This window comes from Pseudophryne corroboree, chromosome 11, assembly GCF_028390025.1.
Source record: "Pseudophryne corroboree isolate aPseCor3 chromosome 11, aPseCor3.hap2, whole genome shotgun sequence".
NCBI classification, from domain to species: domain Eukaryota; kingdom Metazoa; phylum Chordata; class Amphibia; order Anura; family Myobatrachidae; genus Pseudophryne; species Pseudophryne corroboree.
The window spans coordinates 268,108,137-268,135,533 of NC_086454.1; the positions used below are offsets into that span (position 1 = coordinate 268,108,137).

General features: G+C 46.1%; 1 protein-coding gene across 7 annotated transcripts in view; it reads right to left on the bottom strand.

Annotated features, from left to right (window-relative positions):
• Nucleotides 1-27,397, bottom strand: part of WWOX (WW domain containing oxidoreductase) — a 1,758,901-nt gene that overhangs the window by 1,197,767 nt on the left and 533,737 nt on the right. For all 7 annotated transcript variants that reach the window (XM_063945377.1, XM_063945376.1, XM_063945379.1 and 4 more), the window contains one exon: nucleotides 2,109-2,373. In XM_063945377.1, the coding sequence (XP_063801447.1) occupies nucleotides 2,109-2,373 (265 nt within the window). The remainder of the gene's footprint in view (nucleotides 1-2,108; nucleotides 2,374-27,397) is intronic.

Here is a 27,397-nt window from a genome sequence, read left to right on the forward strand (position 1 = left end):
AACACTCCACAAACTACAACCAGTGTATATACAGTATACAGCACAGAGTGTATAATCGCACACTACCCAGAACAAATGTTATCTACAGACACACAGAGTTTAAATACACTAGAATTTGGGTTGTGAAAAGAAATTCAAGCATCAGTAAGCATCAATGCGCCCAGTGTACACAGACAAATGTGTACATAGACTAGTTCGATTTGGGCCCTTTTCATCCGATTCCAACGCATCGGGCCAAGAAATCGGAAGAAAATTGTCAAATCGCATGTGTTTTACCTACGATTCCGATCCGATGTGCAGTTTCCTCTAAGAAGTTGCAGTAGTGTATGGGACCTTATGTTTAGCCAGCGGAAGCGCACATTGGGACATTTTATTAACAGCACTTTTCCAATTCCAACACCCTTTAACATTCAACATTTTCCATATAAAAGTAAGGGGCAATTAGCTGGCTTTCAAATAGTGGATTCTCATTAAAGTCTTTTGTTTTTAGGTAATTTTGGCATAAGGAGAACAATTGGATTTTCCAAACAATGGAGTCAAATTTCCCAAATTCTGGAGGGGGTGGGGTCCCCTTTTTACACCCCTTTAGCTTCTCCCCTGCTATGGTGTACCTACTTATAAATCCTTTGAAGAATCCCAATTGTTGATCAACAACAATGTAAAACATACCCTCCAACTGTACCTTTTTGGCGGATACAGTACCTTTTTTTTTAATGGTCTGTACCTGCCAAAAAGGGCTTTGTACCAATTTTTGACTCTCCAAATTAACACTGAAAGTATAGGAAAGGGGATGTGGCCACGCCCCTTTTACCCATGGTACCCTAATTTGTACCAGTTTTTATGTGTAAAATGTTGGAGGGTATGGTAAAATTGTAAAGAAAACAACCACATATAACATAATAGAGTGCTGAAATGTCAGTGATTTATTGTGTTTTAAGCATTTTCTACCAACCCCGTATACCGTTTGTTTTACACTAATGAAGGCAGCCAATTTGTGGAGAGAACAAGTACTGTCTATTATATCACTGTACAGTCAATACAGGCCAACTTTTGTGCCAAAATCTTTACTTAAAAAACGCCTGGCAAAAAAAAAAAAAAAAGTGCTAGCGTTCATCCTGTTGAATGGCTCCCATGGTGACAGGATGAAGTCAACCGGGAACGTTCCCCTACAGTCCCATACGAGCAATTAAATTCTGAAAATGCTGCACACTCTTACTATATATGGCACCACCCACATATAATATGTATGGAGTAAAGATGGTGATTAGTGTATTACAGGCTTCAGTTCATATGGTACACAAATATCATATTACATGTACATTATTTCATTACTGTGGATCAATTTTGAAGGTCTGCTCTCCAGAATGTCTACAGCCGCTGAGTAGGAGTGCCAAGGCGCACTGAGGACTTGTGCCCACCTCCTTCACATCCCATAATCCCACAGTCGTTAGAACACAAAACATCTCTGCAATCCACGTTAACTTCATCTCGTAAAACAGCATTGTAACACCAAATGCAAACTTAACCCATAGGTAATATAAAGACAGTAGCCCAAACCTTTGTTATACTACTGTACATCACACCACTAGTCTACAAAGCTGTGGGGGGGAAAAAAACACAAGCTTTTCATATGTTGGACACATGGACTGTAGAAGTTCAGAGGTCACAAAACTTTTTATTTATTTTTTTCTCCACCACTCCCCTCCGAATTTTCCTGGGGCACAAAATTATTTAGACCAAAAATAAAAAAACTTCAGCCAAATGTCTGCTATGTTTTTCAGTTCATTATTTTTTTTCCCCTCCTCATAACGTAATTCTATGAAGCCAGCATCCCATGATTTTACTATATCACATTTCTCTTGTCTCCACTCCACAGACGAACGTATTGCACATCATCAAGTAATTATCACAACAAGCAAGATCTCTACAACTCAGAGCTGGACTACGGAGAGTGCCCTGAAGTTATTACGGAGCCCAAATAAACGACTGAAAATAAGGCTCCCAGGTATCAAAGGCAGAGAGGTTGATTTAAATACGTACATCTGGATTTTAAACGCACTTTTATCTTATGCCAGTAAAACTAATAATATGTAATGAGGTTCACTCACCATGGACTTTGTAAAGGGTCGAACCAAAGCAAACAGTAAAGTGTACCCCCACCAGTTCCGATGAAGGGAGGAATACATCATGTTTCCTGGATGCAGGGCATTGGATGTCACCCCATGGGGAGAGAGGCGTCGGTTCAGCTCCTTGGAGAAGAGAACATTGCACAGCTTGGAACGGTTGTACGCTAACATGGCCCAGTAGTCCTTCTTAGATGGGGAAAGCAGGTTGAGGTCAAGTTTCCCCGATGAATCTTTAATTTCTGTGAATCTAAGTTTCAAAAGAAAAAAAATTCAATTGTTTCAGACATCCTGCCAGTAATACATGAACGTTCGTCCAGGAAACTAGCACTTGCTATAATCTGTTTTTCAGCGACTGAAGGTGTTGATTTTGCTTCTACCAAGTTTAAGCGATGGCAGAATTTACATCATTCCCTCTTTCCAGACTTGGTAATTTTGCAGCGATCTAAAGGAGCAAATTTTGTTTTTCCTAGTTCAACATTTATTTTTTCTTTTTGTTTTTCATGATGTGGAAAATATTTAACGTTCATGAACACTGTATGACAAAAGCAGTGAGCACAAGCATGAAAACAATGGACTTGAGTGTGATTCTCTTTCATATTTTCATGGTATTATTACGAAAGCCCAAGATTTTTTAAAGTAGGCAGAAATTTAACGGACCCATTCAGTCTGGGCTATAGGGTAATGGTTCACAAATGCTGTCCTCAAGGCTCCCTAACAGTCCAGGTTTTATGTATATCCACGCATGTGACAATTAGTACCTCCGTCAATTTGATTTAACCATCTGTAATGAGCCATGGATATCTTTAAAACCTGCACTATTAGCATAGGCATTTCTATTGTATAACGGGTAGTGTGTGTGATGCACAGGGGCCCCTGGGTCCAGCGGGGCCCACAATGCACACCCTGTACCCATGTTTATTCAATGATCTCTCCGGAAGTCCCACATCGACACTGCAGTTGCAGGAGAAATCACTTGGAAAATGGCGAGGCAGCCTTTTTCCCAGTGATTCACATATTCTATAGGGAATCCAGTCTGAAGGTCAACAATGTTTAGGTCGACCACTATAGGTCGACAGTCACTAGGTCGACATCTGCTAGGTCGACAGGTCAAAATGTCGACATGAGTTTTTCACAATTTTTTTTTCTTTTTTTTGAACTTTTTCATACTTAACAATCCACGTGGACTACGATTGGAACGGTAATCTGCCTGAAGCATGGCGAGCGAAGCGAGCCATGCGAGGGGACACGGTGCACTAATTGGGCTTCCCGGTCACTGTACGGAGAAAACAACACAAAAAAACATGAAAAACTCATGTTGACCTTTTGACCTGTCGACCTAGCACATGTCGACCTAGAAACCCTGTCGACCTAGTGACTTTCGACCTATAGTGGTCGACCTAAACACTGTCGATTTGATGATCCACACCCTCCTATAGATTGTAAGCTTGCGAGCAGGGCCTTCCTATCTCTATGTCTGTCTGTCTTTGCCCAGTTTTGTTCCATTACTGTTGTTCTAATTGTAAAGCGCAACGGAATATGATGCGCTATACAAGAAACTGCTAATAAATAAATAAATAAATAAATAAATATGCGCACTAGAGATTAGTCTCCAGGAACACAGTAGGTGCCATGTTTTCGAAGACCTGGACATGCGAAGAGTCTACGGCACCGCAGAGAGGAAGGGGCCCACACAGAGTCTGCGCACGGGCCCTCTCCTCTCTTAAAAAGCCACTGACTGTTAGGGTGCCTAGAGGACCGCGTTTGTGAATCTCTACTATAGGGTAACCAAATCTGTGTACGGAGTAAAAGGGTGGACACAGCTTGAGAACCCAAGCCCTCACATAAGTATTTTAGTTGCAAATTGCACAAATGTGTGTGCAAAGTATCAGTGTGAAAAAATGTAGTTAACTAGGATGGTAAAGATATCTGTTTGGGTGCTGGCAGGGCGGTTTAATAGAGGAGAGCTAGGGGGCTCCATGCAGGCCGGCCCCCTTGCCACTGACAGTGAGTATACTGAGCATGGGCAGGTCTCGGGGTACATGGTGCCTGTGCCTTGTTCCCAGGGACATCTCTATTGCACATGTGTAGTGGCCATTTTCACAGTGATTTATGTCTATAGCGACAACTGCCGCTTTGGGGCTCCGAAGAGGTAAGTATAATTATATGGGTGCAGGGTATGCGGCGCGAGCCCCCCTTGACCCAGAGGCCTGTGTGCACCACACACTTTGCACCCATTATAGATATGACTATGGGTGCTGATATAGTTTGAGGTGACTGAATATGTTATTACCGAGAGTTATCTGTATATAACAGCAGGGCTGTTTTTTGTCCGGAAAGCTCCAGAACACTGTTCCTGAAGGTCTTTTCCAAAATGACAATCAGGCACGGCGTTCCGGAACGTTTGCTGCCCGGCAATTCCCTGCTGTTGCTGCTACCTCTGCTTCTCCTGTCTTTAAGTTTGCCTGAGGGGAGGAGAGCGCAGCGCACATCTCTCCTTCCCCTCGTTGTGTTCCGTCTCCGCCGGCCAATCAGAGCTTGCAGGCCGGCAGCAGCGGCTCCTGATTGGCTGCTGGCCCACAAGCTTTGACTGGCTCATGTTTCAAATGGCCGCCCCAGCGAGGGGAAGGAGAGATGCGCGCTGCATTCTCCTACCCTCAGGATCAGACAGGAGACGCGGAGGCAGCAGCGACAGCAGAAGCAAGAGCAGCAACAGAGGGGTGAGCACTATTACCGGGGGCATTGTGTGTCTGGCTGTACTGGGGGCAATGTGTGACTGGCACTACTGGGGGCAATGTGTGCAATTGGCGCTATTGGGGGCAGTGTGCAACTGGCACTACTGGGGGCAGTGTGCAACTGGCACTACTGGGGGCAGTGTGCAACTGGCATTACTGGGGGCAGTGTGCAATTGGCGCTACTGGGGGCAGTGTGCAACTGGCACTACTGGAAGCAGTGTGCAACTGGCATTACTGGGGGCAGTGTGCAATTGGCGCTACTGGGGGCAGTGTGCAACTGGCACTACTGGGGGCAGTGTGCAACTGGCACTACTGGGGCAGTGTGTAACTGGTACTACTGGGGGGAGTGTGTAATTGGCAGTACTGGAGGCAAAGTGTAACTGGCACTACTGGGGCAAAGTGTAACTGGCACTGCTGGGGGCATTATGTGTATATGGCACAGCTGGCAGCATTGTGTGTTTAAAAAAAAGTTTTTGCACCAACTGATGCTCTGCCCCTTTGGTAGCTCCACCCACGTCACCGCCCACTTCTGCCCTGCCCACAGTTCATGAACCTATTTTCTACAAAAATAGCACTGTATAATAGTGTACACCTCTCAGCAGTCCCAATTTTGGTGGAACAGTCTGGCATTTTGGCCATTGTCCCGCCGTCCCAACCACTGAGCAGTGAATAGGTGCCATGCACATGTATGCAATGTATATTCACAGGAGAGAGGGATTGGGGGCATTACCGGCAGCTTGTAGAACGCTGAGCATGCCCCTAGAATGATTTAAAAAAATGGCGTGGGGTGGTGTTTTGCAGACCAGCATTTACCATGAAACTACACGCCTATTGTGATGCCACATCCCTTTTCTAGACACACTCATCTTTGCTGGTCCTTCCCTACATTGACATTGAGAATTTATCATATTGTCTCCAGATTACCTGGCATCCACCACCGCTGAGTATCACATTGTACTATTCAGCGTCACAGTTATCTATTTGAAAATAAATAAATAAAGGGAAGCAGACACCAAATCACTGTCTCTGCACCTGCAGGGGGCATTTCCTTAAGTTGTCACTGACCAGCTCTGGTCTATTGCTACATAAATACAACAGTTCTCCCACCACCACCACCACCACTACCACCACCACCACCACAAACTCCCTCATCTTTGGGTCCCCAACTGACTCTCTAGTCCCCGTAATCACAGCTTATTGCTCCTCACCAGCCTGATGCAGAGACACCAATCTGGTAGCTGGCCACCTCCATGCAGTCACTGTCAGTGATGACCCGGATTCTGTGGAGCTGCCGCACAGACCCCCCTGGCCAGTGGGGAGGGGGACTGTTGAGAAGTTAGAAAAAAAGCCATTTGTTTCCCCCAGCACCCTGAATCATAACCGTAACCAGATATAAATTCCACATGATAACAGAATTCAGAGATCTTCGTTACACATATTTGCGCAAATGTGTGAATAAGCCCCAAAGCCGCATCAAGGCGTCTCTGTATATTTGGGGTCCCTAGCGCTATATCTAGGTGCATGGTGTGGCACCCCAAAACACCAGCATAAGCCAGAAAGCCCAGCGTGGCATACCAGTGAAAAAACTATAGTGTTAATAAATTAGTATTTAGGAAGCCGAAGCTATAGAGAAAGTGATACAAAATGAAATGCAATTAAAATAGAGAAATAGTGTTAAGAAATTAATAAGTGAAAAGTGTTAATAGAATGTAAAGGTATGCCACACTAAGGCCATCCAGCTCAGCCAGTCCAGAGGCACCACACCTCACACCTCCATTACCCCAATCTGGGTTTAAGATTAACCAGCAAGGAGCCACATGATAATGGCTCCTTACTACAATATGTCTAAGCTAAGAGCTACCTACCGTGGAGCAACCCCATAATGCTCCCTGTGGCATGTCAGGGCCTGCACCTCCTCCTAATGCAGGAACCTCTCTGCCTCTCACAACAAACACATATATTGGTAGATGCTCAATTAGCTTAGTGATATCATTCAGGTGCTCGAAAGGGAGGGGTATTTCTAAGCAAGAAAAAAAGCCATTTGTTTCCCCCAGCACCCTGAATCATAACCGTAACCAGATATAAATTCCACATGATAACAGAATTCAGAGATCTTCGTTACACATATTTGCGCAAATGTGTGAATAAGCCCCAAAGCCGAATCAAGGCGTCTCTGTATATTTGGGGTCCCTAGCGCTATATCTAGGTGCATGGTGTGGCACCCCAAAACACCAGCATAAGCCAGAAAGCCCAGCGTGGCATACCAGTGAAAAAACTATAGTGTTAATAAATTAGTATTTAGGAAGCCGAAGCTATAGAGAAAGTGATACAAAATGAAATGCAATTAAAATAGAGAAATAGTGTTAAGAAATTAATAAGTGAAAAGTGTTAATAGAATGTAAAGGTATGCCACACTAAGGCCATCCAGCTCAGCCAGTCCAGAGGCACCACACCTCACACCTCCATTACCCCAATCTGGGTTTAAGATTAACCAGCAAGGAGCCACATGATAATGGCTCCTTACTACAATATGTCTAAGCTAAGAGCTACCTACCGTGGAGCAACCCCATAATGCTCCCTGTGGCATGTCAGGGCCTGCACCTCCTCCTAATGCAGGAACCTCTCTGCCTCTCACAACAAACACATATATTGGTAGATGCTCAATTAGCTTAGTGATATCATTCAGGTGCTCGAAAGGGAGGGGTATTTCTAAGCAAGAAAAAAAGCCATTTGTTTCCCCCAGCACCCTGAATCATAACCGTAACCAGATATAAATTCCACATGATAACAGAATTCAGAGATCTTCGTTACACATATTTGCGCAAATGTGTGAATAAGCCCCAAAGCCGCATCAAGGCGTCTCTGTATATTTGGGGTCCCTAGCGCTATATCTAGGTGCATGGTGTGGCACCCCAAAACACCAGCATAAGCCAGAAAGCCCAGCGTGGCATACCAGTGAAAAAACTATAGTGTTAATAAATTAGTATTTAGGAAGCCGAAGCTATAGAGAAAGTGATACAAAATGAAATGCAATTAAAATAGAGAAATAGTGTTAAGAAATTAATAAGTGAAAAGTGTTAATAGAATGTAAAGGTATGCCACACTAAGGCCATCCAGCTCAGCCAGTCCAGAGGCACCACACCTCACACCTCCATTACCCCAATCTGGGTTTAAGATTAACCAGCAAGGAGCCACATGATAATGGCTCCTTACTACAATATGTCTAAGCTAAGAGCTACCTACCGTGGAGCAACCCCATAATGCTCCCTGTGGCATGTCAGGGCCTGCACCTCCTCCTAATGCAGGAACCTCTCTGCCTCTCACAACAAACACATATATTGGTAGATGCTCAATTAGCTTAGTGATATCATTCAGGTGCTCGAAAGGGAGGGGTATTTCTAAGCAAGAAAAAAAGCCATTTGTTTCCCCCAGCACCCTGAATCATAACCGTAACCAGATATAAATTCCACATGATAACAGAATTCAGAGATCTTCGTTACACATATTTGCGCAAATGTGTGAATAAGCCCCAAAGCCGCATCAAGGCGTCTCTGTATATTTGGGGTCCCTAGCGCTATATCTAGGTGCATGGTGTGGCACCCCAAAACACCAGCATAAGCCAGAAAGCCCAGCGTGGCATACCAGTGAAAAAACTATAGTGTTAATAAATTAGTATTTAGGAAGCCGAAGCTATAGAGAAAGTGATACAAAATGAAATGCAATTAAAATAGAGAAATAGTGTTAAGAAATTAATAAGTGAAAAGTGTTAATAGAATGTAAAGGTATGCCACACTAAGGCCATCCAGCTCAGCCAGTCCAGAGGCACCACACCTCACACCTCCATTACCCCAATCTGGGTTTAAGATTAACCAGCAAGGAGCCACAAGATAATGGCTCCTTACTACAATATGTCTAAGCTAAGAGCTACCTACCGTGGAGCAACCCCATAATGCTCCCTGTGGCATGTCAGGGCCTGCACCTCCTCCTAATGCAGGAACCTCTCTGCCTCTCACAACAAACACATATATTGGTAGATGCTCAATTAGCTTAGTGATATCATTCAGGTGCTCGAAAGGGAGGGGTATTTCTAAGCAAGAAAAAAAGCCATTTGTTTCCCCCAGCACCCTGAATCATAACCATAACCAGATATAAATTCCACATGATAACAGAATTCAGAGATCTTCGTTACACATATTTGCGCAAATGTGTGAATAAGCCCCAAAGCCGCATCAAGGCGTCTCTGTATATTTGGGGTCCCTAGCGCTATATCTAGGTGCATGGTGTGGCACCCCAAAACACCAGCATAAGCCAGAAAGCCCAGCGTGGCATACCAGTGAAAAAACTATAGTGTTAATAAATTAGTATTTAGGAAGCCGAAGCTATAGAGAAAGTGATACAAAATGAAATGCAATTAAAATAGAGAAATAGTGTTAAGAAATTAATAAGTGAAAAGTGTTAATAGAATGTAAAGGTATGCCACACTAAGGCCATCCAGCTCAGCCAGTCCAGAGGCACCACACCTCACACCTCCATTACCCCAATCTGGGTTTAAGATTAACCAGCAAGGAGCCACATGATAATGGCTCCTTACTACAATATGTCTAAGCTAAGAGCTACCTACCGTGGAGCAACCCCATAATGCTCCCTGTGGCATGTCAGGGCCTGCACCTCCTCCTAATGCAGGAACCTCTCTGCCTCTCACAACAAACACATATATTGGTAGATGCTCAATTAGCTTAGTGATATCATTCAGGTGCTCGAAAGGGAGGGGTATTTCTAAGCAAGAAAAAAAGCCATTTGTTTCCCCCAGCACCCTGAATCATAACCGTAACCAGATATAAATTCCACATGATAACAGAATTCAGAGATCTTCGTTACACATATTTGCGCAAATGTGTGAATAAGCCCCAAAGCCGCATCAAGGCGTCTCTGTATATTTGGGGTCCCTAGCGCTATATCTAGGTGCATGGTGTGGCACCCCAAAACACCAGCATAAGCCAGAAAGCCCAGCATGGCATACCAGTGAAAAAACTATAGTGTTAATAAATTAGTATTTAGGAAGCCGAAGCTATAGAGAAAGTGATACAAAATGAAATGCAATTAAAATAGAGAAATAGTGTTAAGAAATTAATAAGTGAAAAGTGTTAATAGAATGTAAAGGTATGCCACACTAAGGCCATCCAGCTCAGCCAGTCCAGAGGCACCACACCTCACACCTCCATTACCCCAATCTGGGTTTAAGATTAACCAGCAAGGAGCCACATGATAATGGCTCCTTACTACAATATGTCTAAGCTAAGAGCTACCTACCGTGGAGCAACCCCATAATGCTCCCTGTGGCATGTCAGGGCCTGCACCTCCTCCTAATGCAGGAACCTCTCTGCCTCTCACAACAAACACATATATTGGTAGATGCTCAATTAGCTTAGTGATATCATTCAGGTGCTCGAAAGGGAGGGGTATTTCTAAGCAAGAAAAAAAGCCATTTGTTTCCCCCAGCACCCTGAATCATAACCGTAACCAGATATAAATTCCACATGATAACAGAATTCAGAGATCTTCGTTACACATATTTGCGCAAATGTGTGAATAAGCCCCAAAGCCGCATCAAGGCGTCTCTGTATATTTGGGGTCCCTAGCGCTATATCTAGGTGCATGGTGAGGCACCCCAAAACACCAGCATAAGCCAGAAAGCCCAGCGTGGCATACCAGTGAAAAAACTATAGTGTTAAGTGTGTAGTAAGGAGCCATTATCATGTGGCTCCTTGCTGGTTAATCTTAAACCCAGATTGGGGTAATGGAGGTGTGAGGTGTGGTGCCTCTGGACTGGCTGAGCTGGATGGCCTTAGTGTGGCATACCTTTACATTCTATTAACACTTTTCACTTATTAATTTCTTAACACTATTTCTCTATTTTAATTGCATTTCATTTTGTATCACTTTCTCTATAGCTTCGGCTTCCTAAATACTAATTTATTAACACTATAGTTTTTTCACTGGTATGCCACGCTGGGCTTTCTGGCTTATGCTGGTGTTTTGGGGTGCCACACCATGCACCTAGATATAGCGCTAGGGACCCCAAATATACAGAGACGCCTTGATGCGGCTTTGGGGCTTATTCACACATTTGCGCAAATATGTGTAACGAAGATCTCTGAATTCTGTTATCATGTGGAATTTATATCTGGTTACGGTTATGATTCAGGGTGCTGGGGGAAACAAATGGCTTTTTTTCTTGCTTAGAAATACCCCTCCCTTTCGAGCACCTGAATGATATCACTAAGCTAATTGAGCATCTACCAATATATGTGTTTGTTGTGAGAGGCAGAGAGGTTCCTGCATTAGGAGGAGGTGCAGGCCCTGACATGCCACAGGGAGCATTATGGGGTTGCTCCACGGTAGGTAGCTCTTAGCTTAGACATATTGTAGTAAGGAGCCATTATCATGTGGCTCCTTGCTGGTTAATCTTAAACCCAGATTGGGGTAATGGAGGTGTGAGGTGTGGTGCCTCTGGACTGGCTGAGCTGGATGGCCTTAGTGTGGCATACCTTTACATTCTATTAACACTTTTCACTTATTAATTTCTTAACACTATTTCTCTATTTTAATTGCATTTCATTTTGTATCACTTTCTCTATAGCTTCGGCTTCCTAAATACTAATTTATTAACACTATAGTTTTTTCACTGGTATGCCACGCTGGGCTTTCTGGCTTATGCTGGTGTTTTGGGGTGCCACACCATGCACCTAGATATAGCGCTAGGGACCCCAAATATACAGAGACGCCTTGATGCGGCTTTGGGGCTTATTCACACATTTGCGCAAATATGTGTAACGAAGATCTCTGAATTCTGTTATCATGTGGAATTTATATCTGGTTACGGTTATGATTCAGGGTGCTGGGGGAAACAAATGGCTTTTTTTCTTGCTTAGAAATACCCCTCCCTTTCGAGCACCTGAATGATATCACTAAGCTAATTGAGCATCTACCAATATATGTGTTTGTTGTGAGAGGCAGAGAGGTTCCTGCATTAGGAGGAGGTGCAGGCCCTGACATGCCACAGGGAGCATTATGGGGTTGCTCCACGGTAGGTAGCTCTTAGCTTAGACATATTGTAGTAAGGAGCCATTATCATGTGGCTCCTTGCTGGTTAATCTTAAACCCAGATTGGGGTAATGGAGGTGTGAGGTGTGGTGCCTCTGGACTGGCTGAGCTGGATGGCCTTAGTGTGGCATACCTTTACATTCTATTAACACTTTTCACTTATTAATTTCTTAACACTATTTCTCTATTTTAATTGCATTTCATTTTGTATCACTTTCTCTATAGCTTCGGCTTCCTAAATACTAATTTATTAACACTATAGTTTTTTCACTGGTATGCCACGCTGGGCTTTCTGGCTTATGCTGGTGTTTTGGGGTGCCACACCATGCACCTAGATATAGCGCTAGGGACCCCAAATATACAGAGACGCCTTGATGCGGCTTTGGGGCTTATTCACACATTTGCGCAAATATGTGTAACGAAGATCTCTGAATTCTGTTATCATGTGGAATTTATATCTGGTTACGGTTATGATTCAGGGTGCTGGGGGAAACAAATGGCTTTTTTTCTTGCTTAGAAATACCCCTCCCTTTCGAGCACCTGAATGATATCACTAAGCTAATTGAGCATCTACCAATATATGTGTTTGTTGTGAGAGGCAGAGAGGTTCCTGCATTAGGAGGAGGTGCAGGCCCTGACATGCCACAGGGAGCATTATGGGGTTGCTCCACGGTAGGTAGCTCTTAGCTTAGACATATTGTAGTAAGGAGCCATTATCATGTGGCTCCTTGCTGGTTAATCTTAAACCCAGATTGGGGTAATGGAGGTGTGAGGTGTGGTGCCTCTGGACTGGCTGAGCTGGATGGCCTTAGTGTGGCATACCTTTACATTCTATTAACACTTTTCACTTATTAATTTCTTAACACTATTTCTCTATTTTAATTGCATTTCATTTTGTATCACTTTCTCTATAGCTTCGGCTTCCTAAATACTAATTTATTAACACTATAGTTTTTTCACTGGTATGCCACGCTGGGCTTTCTGGCTTATGCTGGTGTTTTGGGGTGCCACACCATGCACCTAGATATAGCGCTAGGGACCCCAAATATACAGAGACGCCTTGATGCGGCTTTGGGGCTTATTCACACATTTGCGCAAATATGTGTAACGAAGATCTCTGAATTCTGTTATCATGTGGAATTTATATCTGGTTACGGTTATGATTCAGGGTGCTGGGGGAAACAAATGGCTTTTTTTCTTGCTTAGAAATACCCCTCCCTTTCGAGCACCTGAATGATATCACTAAGCTAATTGAGCATCTACCAATATATGTGACTGTTGAGAAGTTCCAAGATGTGCTGAACCCCGAGGAGCCATCTCATGAAGCGGGTCAGGGCACTGCGGGCGTGGGGCAGTAAGTGGGCAGGATCAGCGCATCTAAGGACACAGCAGCTGATCCATACAGGTGACCGGGACCGTAAAGAAGAGCACCTGGAACTGGTACAGCATCCCCAGACACAGTGCGATGGCCATGGGGGACTAGGCTGCATAGTTTCCAGGGCACCGCTGGGAGTCTGACCATGACAGGAACTAGAGGGGAGGAGGCAGGAATCAGTGCCCAGCGTGAGAAGAGGAGGAGAATGACTGCTGGTACAATCCTTGTTTGCAGCTGCAGAGGTGAGCCCACTCTGTCAGGGCCCAGTACTGCAGTCACCCCTCTTGCAGGTCACTCTGTATCTCTGCGCCTCTCAAATCCTGCACCCAGAGCACGTGCCCCACTTGTGCGCCCCATCCCCTAGTTTCAGCCCTGCCATGGCAATCCCCAGCAACTAGACACTAAGGGGTATATGCAACTGCCGGCGAATCACGGCAATTTTTCGCCCGTTTTTTAATTCGACACAATTCGACCTTCGAATTCCGTCAAGTGGGTGCCGGAATTCAACATATTCAATAAAAAACGGATTCGACAGTCCCGCTGTCGAAAAACGGACGATTTGACGGATTTTGATTAGACTTGTAAAAATAAAAAAAAAACGGTAAAAACCACGAAAAAAAATTGCGTGCTGTGCCCTTCCTAAGTATAACCAGCCTCGGGCTGACTGCGGGTAACCCCACCGCTGACCGCAAAGTTCCCACCATTGAAACTAATGGAGGGAGCTGTGCGATGCGCTGTCTGCCAGCAGACGCGCATACAGCCAATCAGGAGAGTGCCACGAAGTGGTGCTTCCTGATTGGCTGAAGAGACCTTTCTGTGACAGCAGTCACTGGGGGGGTCTCTGCATTCGGGGAAAGGGGTCCCATGTGTAAACATGGGACCCCTTTCAGTCCACCTGGTCCGGGTGTTCGTTTTCTTTTTTTTGCCAAGTACGTGGATTATAATAAATCCGCCACACTTTGCTGGCGGAATCTAATAAAAATGTTTAAAAACATGTTTTTTTGTGTTTTTTTTTTTATTGGTAATAATAGCATATCTATTTATATTAGAAGGGATTAGGTACTTGGTTTGTCTATTTTGGAGGCACAAGTATTATTTATATATTTTTAAAAATATTACTATTTTATTTTTTTAAATGGAATGGTGAAAAAAAAATGCGTGGGGTCCCCCCTCCTAAGCATAACCAGCCTCGGGCTCTTCGAGCCGGTCCTGGTTCTAAAAATCCGGGGGGAAAACTGACATAGGATCCCCCGTATTTTTAAAACCAGCACCGGGCTCTGCGCCTGGTGCTGGTGCAAAAAATACGGGGGACAAAAAGCGTAGGGGTCCCCCGTATTTTTTACACCAGCATCGGGCTCCACTAGCTGGGTAGATAATGCCACAGCCGGGGGTCACTTTTATACAGCGCCCTGCGGCCGTGGCATTAAATACGCAATTAGTCACTCCTGGCCGGGGTACCCTGGAGGAGTGGGGACCCCTTCAATCAAGGGGTCACCCCCCTCCAGCCACCCAAGGGCCAGGGGTGAAGCCCAAAGCTGTCCCCCCCATCCAAGGGCTGCGGATGGGGGGCTGATAGCCTTTTGAAAATTGAAAGAATATTGGTTTTTCCAGTAGTACTACAAGTATCAGCAAGCCTCCCCCGCAAGCTGGTACTTGGAGAACCACAAGAACCAGCATGCAGGAGAAAAACAGGCCCGCTGGTACCTGTAGTTCTACTGGGAAAAAATACCCAAATAAAAATAAGATTTTACTTACCGGTAAATCTATTTCTCGTAGTCTGTAGTGGATGCTGGGGACTCCGTAAGGACCATGGGGAATAGACGGGCTCCGCAGGAGACAGGGCACTTTAAATAAGATTTTACTTACCGATAAATCTATTTCTCGTAGTCCGTAGTGGATGCTGGGACTCCGTCAGGACCATGGGGATTAGCGGCTCCGCAGGAGTCAGGGCACAAAAATAAAGCTTTAGGATCAGGTGGTGTGCACTGGCTCCTCCCCCTATGACCCTCCTCCAAGCCTCAGTTAGGATACTGTGCCCGGACAAGCGTACACAATAAGGAAGGATTTTGAATCCCGGGTAAGACTCATACCAGCCACACCAATCACACCGTACAACTTGTGATCTGAACCCAGTTAACAGTATGACAAACGTAGGAGCCTCTGAACAGACGGCTCACAACAATAACAACCCGATTTTTTTGTAACAATAACTATGTACAAGTATTGCAGACAATCCGCACTTGGGATGGGCGCCCAGCATCCACTACGGACTACGAGAAATAGATTTATCGGTAAGTAAAATCTTATTTTCTCTGACGTCCTAGTGGATGCTGGGACTCCGTCAGGACCATGGGGATTATACCAAAGCTCCCAAACGGGCGGGAGAGTGCGGATGACTCTGCAGCACCGAATGAGAGAACTCCAGGTCCTCTTTAGCCAGGGTATCAAATTTGTAGAATTTTACAAACGTGTTCTCCCCCGACCACGTAGCTGCTCGGCAGAGTTGTAATGCCGAGACCCCTCGGGCAGCCGCCCAGGATGAGCCCACCTTCCTTGTGGAATGGGCCTTGACAGATTTAGGCTGTGGCAGGCCTGCCACAGAATGTGCAAGTTGAATTGTGCTACAAATCCAACGAGCAATCGTCTGCTTAGAAGCAGGAGCACCCAGCTTGTTGGGTGCATACAGTATAAACAGCGAGTCAGATTTTCTGACTCCAGCCGTCCTTGAAATATATATTTTCAATGCCCGGACAACGTCCAGCAACTTGGAATCCTCCAAATCGCTAGTAGCCGCAGGCACCACAATAGGCTGGTTCAGGTGAAACGCTGACACCACCTTAGGCAGAAACTGAGGACGCGTCCGCAGTTCTGCCCTGTCCGAATGGAAAATCAGATATGGGCTTTTATACGATAAAGCCGCCAATTCTGATACTCTCCTGGCTGAAGCCAGGGCCAGTAGCATGGTTACTTTCCACGTAAGATATTTCAAATCCACCGATTTGAGTGGCTCAAACCAATGGGATTTGAGAAAATCCAAAACTACATTAAGGTCCCACGGAGCCACTGGGGGCACAACCGGGGGCTGTATATGTAGTACTCCTTTTACAAAAGTCTGGACTTCAGGAACTGAAGCCAATTCTTTCTGGAAGAAAATCGACAGGGCCGAAATTTGAACCTTAATGGACCCCAATTTGAGGCCCATAGACAATCCTGTTTGCAGGAAATGTAGGAATCGACCCAGTTGAAATTCCTCCGTGGGGGCCTTCCTGGCCTCACACCACGCAACATATTTTCTCCAAATGCGGTGATAATGTTGTGCAGTCACCTCCTTCCTGGCTTTTACCAGTGTAGGAATGACCTCTTCCGGAATGCCTTTTTCCCTTAGAATTCGGCGTTCAACCGCCATGCCGTCAAACGCAGCCGCGGTAAGTCTTGGAATAGACACGGTCCCTGCTGAAGCAGGTCCCGTCTTAGAGGTAGAGGCCACGGATCTTCCGTGAGCATCTCCTGAAGTTCCGGGTACCAAGTTCTTCTTGGCCAATCCGGAGCCACGAGTATCGTTCTTACTCCCCTTTGCCGTATAATTCTCAGTACTTTTGGTATGAGAGGCAGAGGAGGAAACACATACACTGACTGGAACACCCACGGTGTTACCAGAGCGTCCACAGCTATTGCCTGAGGGTCTCTTGACCTGGCGCAATACCTGTCCAGTTTTTTGTTGAGGCGAGACGCCATCATATCCACCTTTGGTTTTTCCCAACGGTTCACAATCATGTGGAAGACTTCTGGATGAAGTCCCCACTCTCCCGGGTGTAGATCGTGTCTGCTGAGGAAGTCTGCTTCCCAGTTGTCCACTCCCGGAATGAACACTGCTGACAGTGCTATCACATGATCTTCCGCCCAGCGAAGAATCCTTGCAGCTTCTGCCATTGCTCTCCTGCTTCTTGTGCCGCCCTGTCTGTTTACGTGGGCGACTACGTGGGCGACTGCAACCACCACAGAAGAGACACCCTTGTCCGTGGCGATAAGGTTATCCGCTGATGCATCTGCAGATGCGATCCGGACCATTTGTCCAGCAGATCCCACTGAAAAGTTCGTGCGTGGAATCTGCCGAATGGAATCGCTTCGTAAGAAGCCACCATCTTTCCCAGGACTCTTGTGCATTGATGCACAGACACTTTTCCTGGTTTTAGGAGGTTCCTGACAAGTTCGGATAACTCCCTGGCTTTCTCCTCCGGAAGAAACACCTTTTTCTGAACCGTGTCCAGAATCATTCCCAGGAACAGCAGACGTGTCGTCGGGTTCAATTGAGATTTTGGAAAATTCAGAATCCACCCGTGCTGTTGCAGCACTACTTGGGTTAGTGCTACTACGTCTTCCAGCTGTTCTCTGGACCTTGCCCTTATCAGGAGATCGTCCAAGTAAGGGATAATTAATACGCCTTTTCTTCGCAGAAGAAACATCATCTCGGCCATTACCTTGGTAAAGACCCGAGGTGCCGTGGACAATCCAAACGGCAGCGTCTGAAACTGATGACAGTTTTGCACCACGAACCTGAGGTACCCTTGGTGTGAAGGGCAAATTGGGACATGCAGGTAAGCATCCTTGATGTCCAGGGACACCATAAAGTCCCCTTCTTCCAGATTCGCTATCACTGCTCTGAGTGACTCCATCTTGAACTTGAATTTTTGTATGTACAGGTTCAAAGATTTCAGATTTAGAATAGGTCTTACCGAGCCGTCCGGCTTCGGTACCACAAATAGCGTGGAGTAATACCCCTTTCCCTGTTGTAGGAGGGGTACCTTGACTATCACCTGCTGAGAAACCAGCTTGTGAATGGCTTCCAATACCGTCGCCCTGTCTGAGGGAGACGTTGGCAAAGCAGACTTTAGGAACCGGCGAGGGGGAGACTTCTCGAATTCCAACCTGTAACCCTGAGATACTACCTGCAGGATCCAGGGGTCCACCTGTGAGCAAGCCCACTGCGCGCTGAAATTCTTGAGTCGACCCCCCACCGCTCCTGAGTCCGCTTGTAAAGCCCCAGCGTCATGCTGAGGGCTTTGCAGAACCCGGGGAGGGCTTCTGTTCCTGGGAAGGAGCTGCTTGCTGCCTTCTCTTACCCTTTCCTCTGCCTCGGGGCAGATATGACTGTCCTTTTGCCCGCTTGTTCTTATAGGACCGAAAGGACTGCAGCTGAAAAGACGGTGTCTTTTTCTGTTGGGAGGGGGTCTGAGGTAAAAAGGTGGATTTCCCGGCAGTTGCCGTGGCCACCAGATCCGATAGACCCACGCCAAATAATTCCTCCCCTTTATACGGCAATACTTCCATATGCCGTTTGGAATCCGCATCAACTGACCACTGTCGCGTCCATAAACTTCTTCTGGCAGATATGGACATCGCACTTACTCTCGATGCCAGAGTGCAAATATCCCTCTGAGCATCTCGCATATAAAGAAAAGCATCCTTTAATTGCTCTAAAGTCAATAAAATACTGTCCCTATCCAGGGTATCAATATTTTCAGTCAGGGAATCCGACCAGACCACCCCAGCACTGCACATCCAGGCTGAGGCGATGGCTGGTCGCAGTATAACACCAGTATGTGTGTATATACTTTTTATGGTAGTTTCCAGCCTCCTATCAGCTGGATCCTTGAGGGCGGCCGTATCAGGAGACGGTATCGCCACTTGTTTTGATAAGCGTGTGAGCGCCTTATCCACCCTAGGGGGTGTTTCCCAGCGCGCCCTAACCTCTGGCGGGAAAGGGTATAATGCCAATAACTTTTTTGAAATTAGCACTTTTCTATCTGGGTTAACCCACGCTTCATCACATACATCATTCAATTCCTCTGATTCAGGAAAAACTACAGGTAGTTTTTTCACACCCCACATAATACCCCTTTTTGTGGTACTTGCAGTATCAGAGATATGTAAAGCCTCCTTCATTGCCGTGATCATATAACGTGTGGCCCTACTGGAAAATACGTTTGTTTCTTCACCGTCGACACTAGATTCAGTGTCCGTGTCTGGGTCTGTGTCGACCGACTGAGGTAAAGGGCGTTTTACAGCCCCTGACGGTGTCTGAGACGCCTGGGCAGGTACTAACTGGTTTGCCGGCCGTCTCATGTCGTCAACTGATTTTTGTAATGTGCTGACATTATCACGTAATTCCATAAACAAAGCCATCCATTCCGGTGTCGACTCCCTGGGGGGCGACATCACCATTACCGGCAATTGCTCTGCCTCCACACCAACATCGTCCTCATACATGTCGACACACACGTACCGACACACAGCAGACACACAGGGAATGCTCTATTGAAGACAGGACCCCACTAGCCCTTTGGGGAGACAGAGGGAGAGTTTGCCAGCACACACCCATCGCTATAATATATATGGGAACAACCCTATATAAGTGTTGTATCCTTATAGCAGCTTAAATATAGTAATATCGCCAAAAAAAGTGCCCCCCCTCTCTGTTTTACCCTGTTTCTGTAGTGCAGTGCAGGGGAGAGTCCTGGGAGCCTTCCTCACAGCGGAGCGGAGCAGGAAAATGGCGCTGTGTGCTGAGGAGAATAAGCCCCGCCCCCTATTTCGGCGGGCTCTTCTCCCGGAGTTTGTGAGATCTGGCAGGGGTTAAATACATCCATATAGCCTTAAGGGCTATATGTGATGTATTTTTAGCCATAAGAAAGGTATTATACATTGCTGCCCAGGGCGCCCCCCCCCAGCGCCCTGCACCCTCAGTGACCGCTGTGTGAAGTGTGCTGACAACAATGGCGCACAGCTGCAGTGCTGTGCGCTACCTCATGAAGACTGAAAAGTCTTCTGCCGCCTGTTTCTGGACCTCTTCAATCTTCGGCATCTGCAAGGGGGGTCGGCGGCGCGGCTCCGGGACCGGACTCCATGGCTGGGCCTGTGTTCGATCCCTCTGGAGCTAATGGTGTCCAGCAGCCTAAGAAGCCAATCCATCCTGCACGCAGGTGAGTTCACTTCTCTCCCCTAAGTCCCTCGATGCAGTGAGCCTGTTGCCAGCAGGACTCACTGAAAATAAAAAACCTAAAAACTTTTTCTAAGCAGCTCTTTAGGAGAGCCACCTAGATTGCACCCTGCTCAGACGGGCACAAAAACCTAACTGAGGCTTGGAGGAGGGTCATAGGGGGAGGAGCCAGTGCACACCACCTGATCCTAAAGCTTTATTTTTGTGCCCTGACTCCTGCGGAGCCGCTAATCCCCATGGTCCTGACGGAGTCCCAGCATCCACTAGGACGTCAGAGAAAGAAAGAATTTGGATACTGGTGTGCTCTGGCTCCTCCCTCTATGTCCCTCCTCCAGACCTCAGTTAAAGAAACTGTGCCCGGAAGAGCTGACAGTACAAGGAAAGGATTTTGGAATCCAGGGCAAGACTCATACCAGCCACACCAATCACACTGTATAACTTGTGATAAACTTACCCAGTTAACAGTATGAACAACAATAGAGCATCAGATCAACCCTGATGCAACCATAACAAAATCCTTATGTAAGCAATAACTATATACAAGCATTGCAGAAGTAGTCCGCACTTGGGACGGGCGCCCAGCATCCACTACGGACTACGAGAAATAGATTTACCGGTAAGTAAAATCTTATTTTCTCTAACGTCCTAGTGAATGCTGGGGACTCCGTAAGGACCATGGGGATTATACCAAAGCTCCCAAACGGGCGGGAGAGTGCGGATGACTCTGCAGCACCGAATGAGCAAACACAAGGTCCTCCTCAGCCAGGGTATCAAACTTATAGAACTTTGCAAAAGTGTTTGAACCCGACCAAGTAGCTGCTCGGCAAAGCTGTAATGCCGAGACCCCTTGGGCAGCCGCCCAAGAAGAGCCCACCTTCGTTGTGGAATGGGCTGTTACTGATTTTGGCAGCGGCAATCAAGCCGCAGAATGAGCCTGCTGAATCGTGTTACAGATCCAGCGAGCAATAGTTTGCTTTGAAGCAGGAGCACCCAGCTTGTTGGGTGCATACAGGATAAACAACGACTCAGTTTTCCTGACTATATCCGTTCTGGCTACATAAACCTTCAAAGCCCTGACCACATCTAGTAACTCGGAATCCTCCAAGTCACGAGTAGCTACAGGCACCACAATAGGTTGGTTCATATGAAAAGATGACATCACTTTTGGCAGAAATTGCGGACGGGTCCGCAATTCTGCCCTGTCCATATGGAAAACCAGACAGGGGCTTTTATGTGACAAAGCCGCTAATTCTGACACACGCCTAGCTGAAGCCAAGGCTAATAGCATGACCACCTTCCACGTGAGAAATTTTAACTCCACGGTTGTAAGTGGCTTAAACCAGTGTGACTTCAGGAAACTCAACACCACGTTAAGATCCCAAGGTGCCACTGGAGGCACAAAAGGGGGCTGAATATGCAGCACTCCCTTTACAAACGTCTGAACTTCAGGAAGAGAAGCCAGTTCTTTTTGAAAGAAAATGGATAGGGCCGAAATCTGGACCTTAATGGAACCCAATTTTAGGCCCAAAGTCACTCCCGACTGTAGGAAGTGAAGGAAACGGCCCAGTTGGAATTCCTCCGTAGGGGCATTCCTGGCCTCACACCAAGCAACATATTTTCGCCATATACGGTGATAATGTTTAGCCGTCACGTCCTTCCTAGCCTTTATCAGCGTAGGAATAACCTCATCCGGAATGCCTTTTTCTGCTAGGATCCAACGTTCAACCACCATGCCATCAAACGCAGCCGCGGTAAGTCTTGGAACAGACAGGGCCCCTGTTGCAACAAGTCCTGTCTTAGAGGCAGAGGCCATGGGTCCTCTGTGAGCATTTCTTGCAGCTCTGGATACCAACTCCTTCTTGGTCAATCCGGAACAATGAGTATTGTTCTCACTCCTCTTCTTTTTATGATTCTCAGCACCTTGGGTATGAGAGGAAGAGGAGGAAATACATATACCGACTGGAACACCCACGGTGTCACTAGTGCGTCTATAGCTATCGCCTGAGGGTCTCTTGACCTGGCGCAATACCTCTGTAGCTTTTTGTTGAGGCGGGATGCCATCATGTTTACTTGTGGCAGTTCCCACCGATTTGCAATCTGCGTGAAGACTTCTTGATGAAGTCCTCACGCTCCCGGGTGGAGGTCGTGCCTGCTGAGGAAGTCTGCTTCCCAGTTGTCCACACCCGGAATGAACACTGCTGACAGTGCTCTTACGTGATTCTCCGCCCAGCGAAGAATTCTGGTGGCTTCCGCCATCGCCACCCTGCTCCTTGTGCCGCCTTGGCGGTTTACATGAGCCACTGCGGTGATGTTGTCTGACTGAATCAGCACCGATCGGTCGCAAAGCAGGGCCTCCGCTTGACGTAGGGCGTTGTATATGGCCCTTAGTTCCAGGATGTTGATGTGAAGGCAAGTCTCCTGACTTGACCACAGACCTTGGAAATTTCTTCCCTGTGTGACTGCTCCCCACCCTCGGAGGCTTACGTCCGTGGTAACCAGGACTCAGTCCTGAATTCCGAATCTGCGGCCCTCGAGAAGGTGAGCACTCTGCAGCCACCACAGGAGAGACACCCTGGCCCTGGGGGACAGGGTGATCAGCCGATGCATTTGTAGATGTGATCCGGACCACTTGTCCAACAGATCCCATTGAAAGGTCCTCGCATGGAACCTGCCGAAGGGAATGGCCTTGTATGATGCCACCATCTTTCCCAGGACTCGCATGCAGTGATGCACCGACACCTGTTTTGGTTTTAATAGGTCTCCGACCAGTGTAATGAGCTCCTTAGCCTTCTCCATCGGGAGATAAACCCTCTTCTGGCCTGTGTCCAGAATCATGCCCAGGAAGGGCAGACGAGTCGAAGGAATCAACTGCGACTTTGGAATATTTCGAATCCAGCCGTACTGTTGTAACACTTCCCGAGAGCGTGCCACGCTGATCAGCAACTGCTCTCTGGACCTCGCCTTTATGAGGAGATCGTCCAAGTATGGGATAATTGTGACTCCTTGCCGTCGCAGGAGCACCATAATTTCCGCCATTACCATAGTAAATATTCTCGGTGCCGTGGAGAGACCAAACAGCAACGTCTGGAATTGGTAATGACAATCCTGTACCACAAATCTGAGGTGCTCCTGATGAGGTGGGTAAATGGGGACATGAAGGTAAGCATCCTTTATGTCCAGAGACACCATAAAATCCCCCCCTTCCAGGCTTGCGATGACCGCTCTGAGCGATTCCATCTTGAACTTGAACCTTTTCAGGTATATGTTCAGGGATTTTAAATTCAATATGGGTCTGACCGAACCGTCCGGTTTCGGTACCACAAACATGGTCGAATAGTAGCCCCTTCCCTGTTGAAGGAGGGGAACCTTTTCCACCACCTGCTGAAGATACAATTTGTGAATTGCAGCTAACACTATTTCCCTCTCTAAGGGGGAAGCTGGCAGGGCCGATTTGAGGTAACGGTGAGGGGGAATCTCTTCGAATTCCAGCTTGTATCGCTGAGACACAATCTCTATAGCCCAGGGATCCACCTGGGAGTGAACCCACTTGTGGCTGAAATTTCGGAGACGCGCCCCCACCGGGCCTGGCTCCGCCTGTGGAGCCCCAGCGTCATGCGGAGGATTTAGTGGAAGCCGGGGAGGACTTCTGTTCCAGGGAACTAGCTGTATTGTGCAGCTTCTTTCCTCTACCCCTAACTAGCGCTATCCGTATTTTTCTTCCTTTTTCTTTCACTTCAATCCAATGATACTTCTTTTCTCAGAGCGTGATAACACGTAGACATGTGAGAGAAATTTTCACATAGTGAAGTACTGTTTAATATACATATACAATAACAAAGTGCAATTAGATCAGATTTTGACACAATCCTTTAGGAAGCGAGTAGAATGAGTAATTACCGGAATCAGTGGGAACTGTAAGTAAACAGTCCCAAACAGCGCATATGTCCCAATATGGGTGCTCCGGATCAGTCCATATGAGTACAGATGGTAAATGCTGGATCCTGGTCGTTTTACCACAAACACTCTCGCCCCCTCAGGAACACCAACGCGTTTCCACCCCTGGCTAGGGGTCTTTTTCAAGGTAAGTCAGAATACTGATCGCTCCAAACAATCCCATATTTAAATACCCGTTCACCAATCACTATACAGATGACACACATGAATCCAATATTAAAATTAATCCTTCCCGGATTGATCCACTTGTGATGCCGTCTCCAGCACGGCATTTACTTCCGCATTCACGGGTTCCCATAGTAACCGGCCTCCCGAGTTCTGTGCGTCGCGTCACTTCCTGTGACGCGATCCGAGGTCAACCCATTTTTGATATTCCGCAAATGTTCACTGATACGGACCTTTAATATCAAAAATGGGTTGACAACCCATTCACTGTCAGATCATTTCCGAACGCATCATCAAGGGAGTATAGGTGCGATTAAGATGTTCTGTGGAATTAGACATATAAAGGGCCACTGGAGGCGGAATGATAAAACCAACCAATTGGCAAAGGCAGAAATGAAGGCCATCTTTGATTTAGGAACACTTAAACCAGGTGGCCTAAATTTGGATTTTGAAGTAAAATGGTTCTTATAATTTTTTTTCCTTCCTAAATATCAATAAATTTGCTGTTATTTAAGATTCCTGCATTATCCCCTTTTTATCAATTTTTTATCAATTTTTATGTTGTTTTAGTAGTATTGTTGCTATTTTTAGTTTCTTGTTATAGTCACAGAAAATATGGATGTAATGAAACAATGCTGCTATTTTTGTTACTAATTTATAATTAGAAGATTTTAGTTGTTATTTATTTATTTTTAAAGAAAAAATGTGTGTTTGTTTACATTCCTCTCCGATGTTACCGGAAGTGATAAGTGATCTCCTATTTCGGCCTTTTTTAGGTTTGAAATTACCATAAATTGATTGAAATCTTAGTGAATAAAGGACAATAGGTACGCAAGAGTTTATCCAAATTTGGAAAACGAATACGAACTAACGAGATTTGTACATTCAAAAAGTGACCCAGGAAGTGACGTGACGGAGACAATCGAGGAGTCACGTCACCTTGACAACCAGCGTACACGGTAATGGGAGCCGGGACCTCGGATCGCGTCACAGGAAGTGAAGCGACGCACAGAACTCGGGAGGCCGGTTACTATGGGAACCCGTGAATGCGGAAGTAAATGCCGTGCTGGAGACGGCATCACAAGTGGATCAATCCGGGAAGGATTAATTTTAATATTGGATTCATGTGTGTCATCTGTATAGTGATTGGTGGACGGGTATTTAAATATGGGATTGTTTGGAGCGATCAGTATTCTGACTTACCTTGAAAAAGACCCATAGCCAGGGGTGGAAACGCGTTGGTGTTCCTGAGGGGGCGAGAGTGTTTGTGGTAAAACGACCAGGATCCAGCATTTACCATCTGTACTCATATGGACTGATCCGGAGCACCCATATTGGGACATATGCGCTGTTTGGGACTGTTTAATTACAGTTCCCACTGATTCCGGTAATTACTCATTCTACTCGCTTCCTAAAGGATTGTGTCAAAATCTGATCTAATTGCACTTTGTTATTGTATATGTATATTAAACAGTACTTCACTATATGAAAATTTCTCTCACATGTCTACGTGTTATCACGCTCTGAGAAAAGAAGTATCATTGGATTGAAGTGAAAGAAAAAGGAAGGAAAATACGGATAGCGCTAGTTAAGTGTACTCCCCGTTTTTTTACATTTTGCACTTGTGGTGAGGGTAAAAGGAAACCTCATAGGAGAGTACCACTACTATAGCTGCTGTCCTTGCGCACCAAATAGTTCTATAAAATCTTTATACTTTCCTCTACCCCTGCCTCTGGCAAGAAAGGACGCACCTCGGACTTTCTTGCCTTTTTGTGACTGAAAGGACTGCATTTGGTAATACGGTGCTTTATTAGGTTGTGACGGAACATATGGCAAAAAATTTGACTTTCCAGCCGTAGCTGTGGAGACCAGGTCCGAGAGACCCTCCCCAAACAACTCCTCACCCTTGTAAGGTAAAACCTCCATGTGCCTTTTTGAGTCGGCATCTCCTGTCCATTGCCGAGTCCACAGGACCCTTCTGGCAGAAATCGACATTGCATTTATTCTAGAGCCCAGTAGGCTAATGTCTCTTTGAGCATTTCTCATACATAGGACAGCGTCTTTTATATGCCCCAGGGTTAGTAATATAGTATCCTTGTCAGGGTATCAAGTTCCTCAGATAAGGTATCTGTCCATGCTGCTACAGCACTACACATCCAGGCCGACGCAATCGCCGGCCTTAGTAAGGTACCTGAATGTGTATAAATGGACTTCAGGATACCCTCCTGCTTTCGATCCGCAGCATCTTTTAGGGTGGCCGTATCCTGTGACGGCAGGGCTACTTTCTTGGATAAGCGTGTTAAAGCTTTGTCTACCCTAGGGGAGGATTCCCAGCATAACCTGTCCGTTGGCGGGAAAGGATACGCCATAAGCATCCGTTTGGAAATCTGCAGTTTTCTATCTGGAGATTCCCAAGCCTTTTCACATAACTCATTTAACTCATGTGAAGGGGGAAAGGTCACCTCTTGCCTTTTTTCCCCATACATATAAACCCTCTTGTCAGGGACTGGGGTTTCCTCTGTGATGTGCAACACATCTTTCATTGCTATAATCATGTAACGGATGGCTTCAGCCATTTTAGGCTGTAACTTTGCATCATCGCCATCGACATTGGAGTCAGAATCCGTGTCGATATACCATTGCAGAAATGTCGAATTTGAGAAATGTCGAATTTCAAAAAGTCGAATTTCGAAAGTCCGTTTTTTTGACGAAAAGTACTGAATTGCATTGTCGAATTTTTTTATTTTGGCGAAAATGTCCAGTTTTTCGCCATTTTCGGGAATTCAACCGCAATTGCATATACCCCTAAATCCTAGTAAGTAGATGACAATCTGCTGTGGAGCACGGAGAAAGATAGGTGAAATGTTTCTAAAGTCCCAAAGGAATAATATAAGTGAAGCCACAATATAAAGCCTTTGACCCCAGTCATCTTCTTTGGACTATT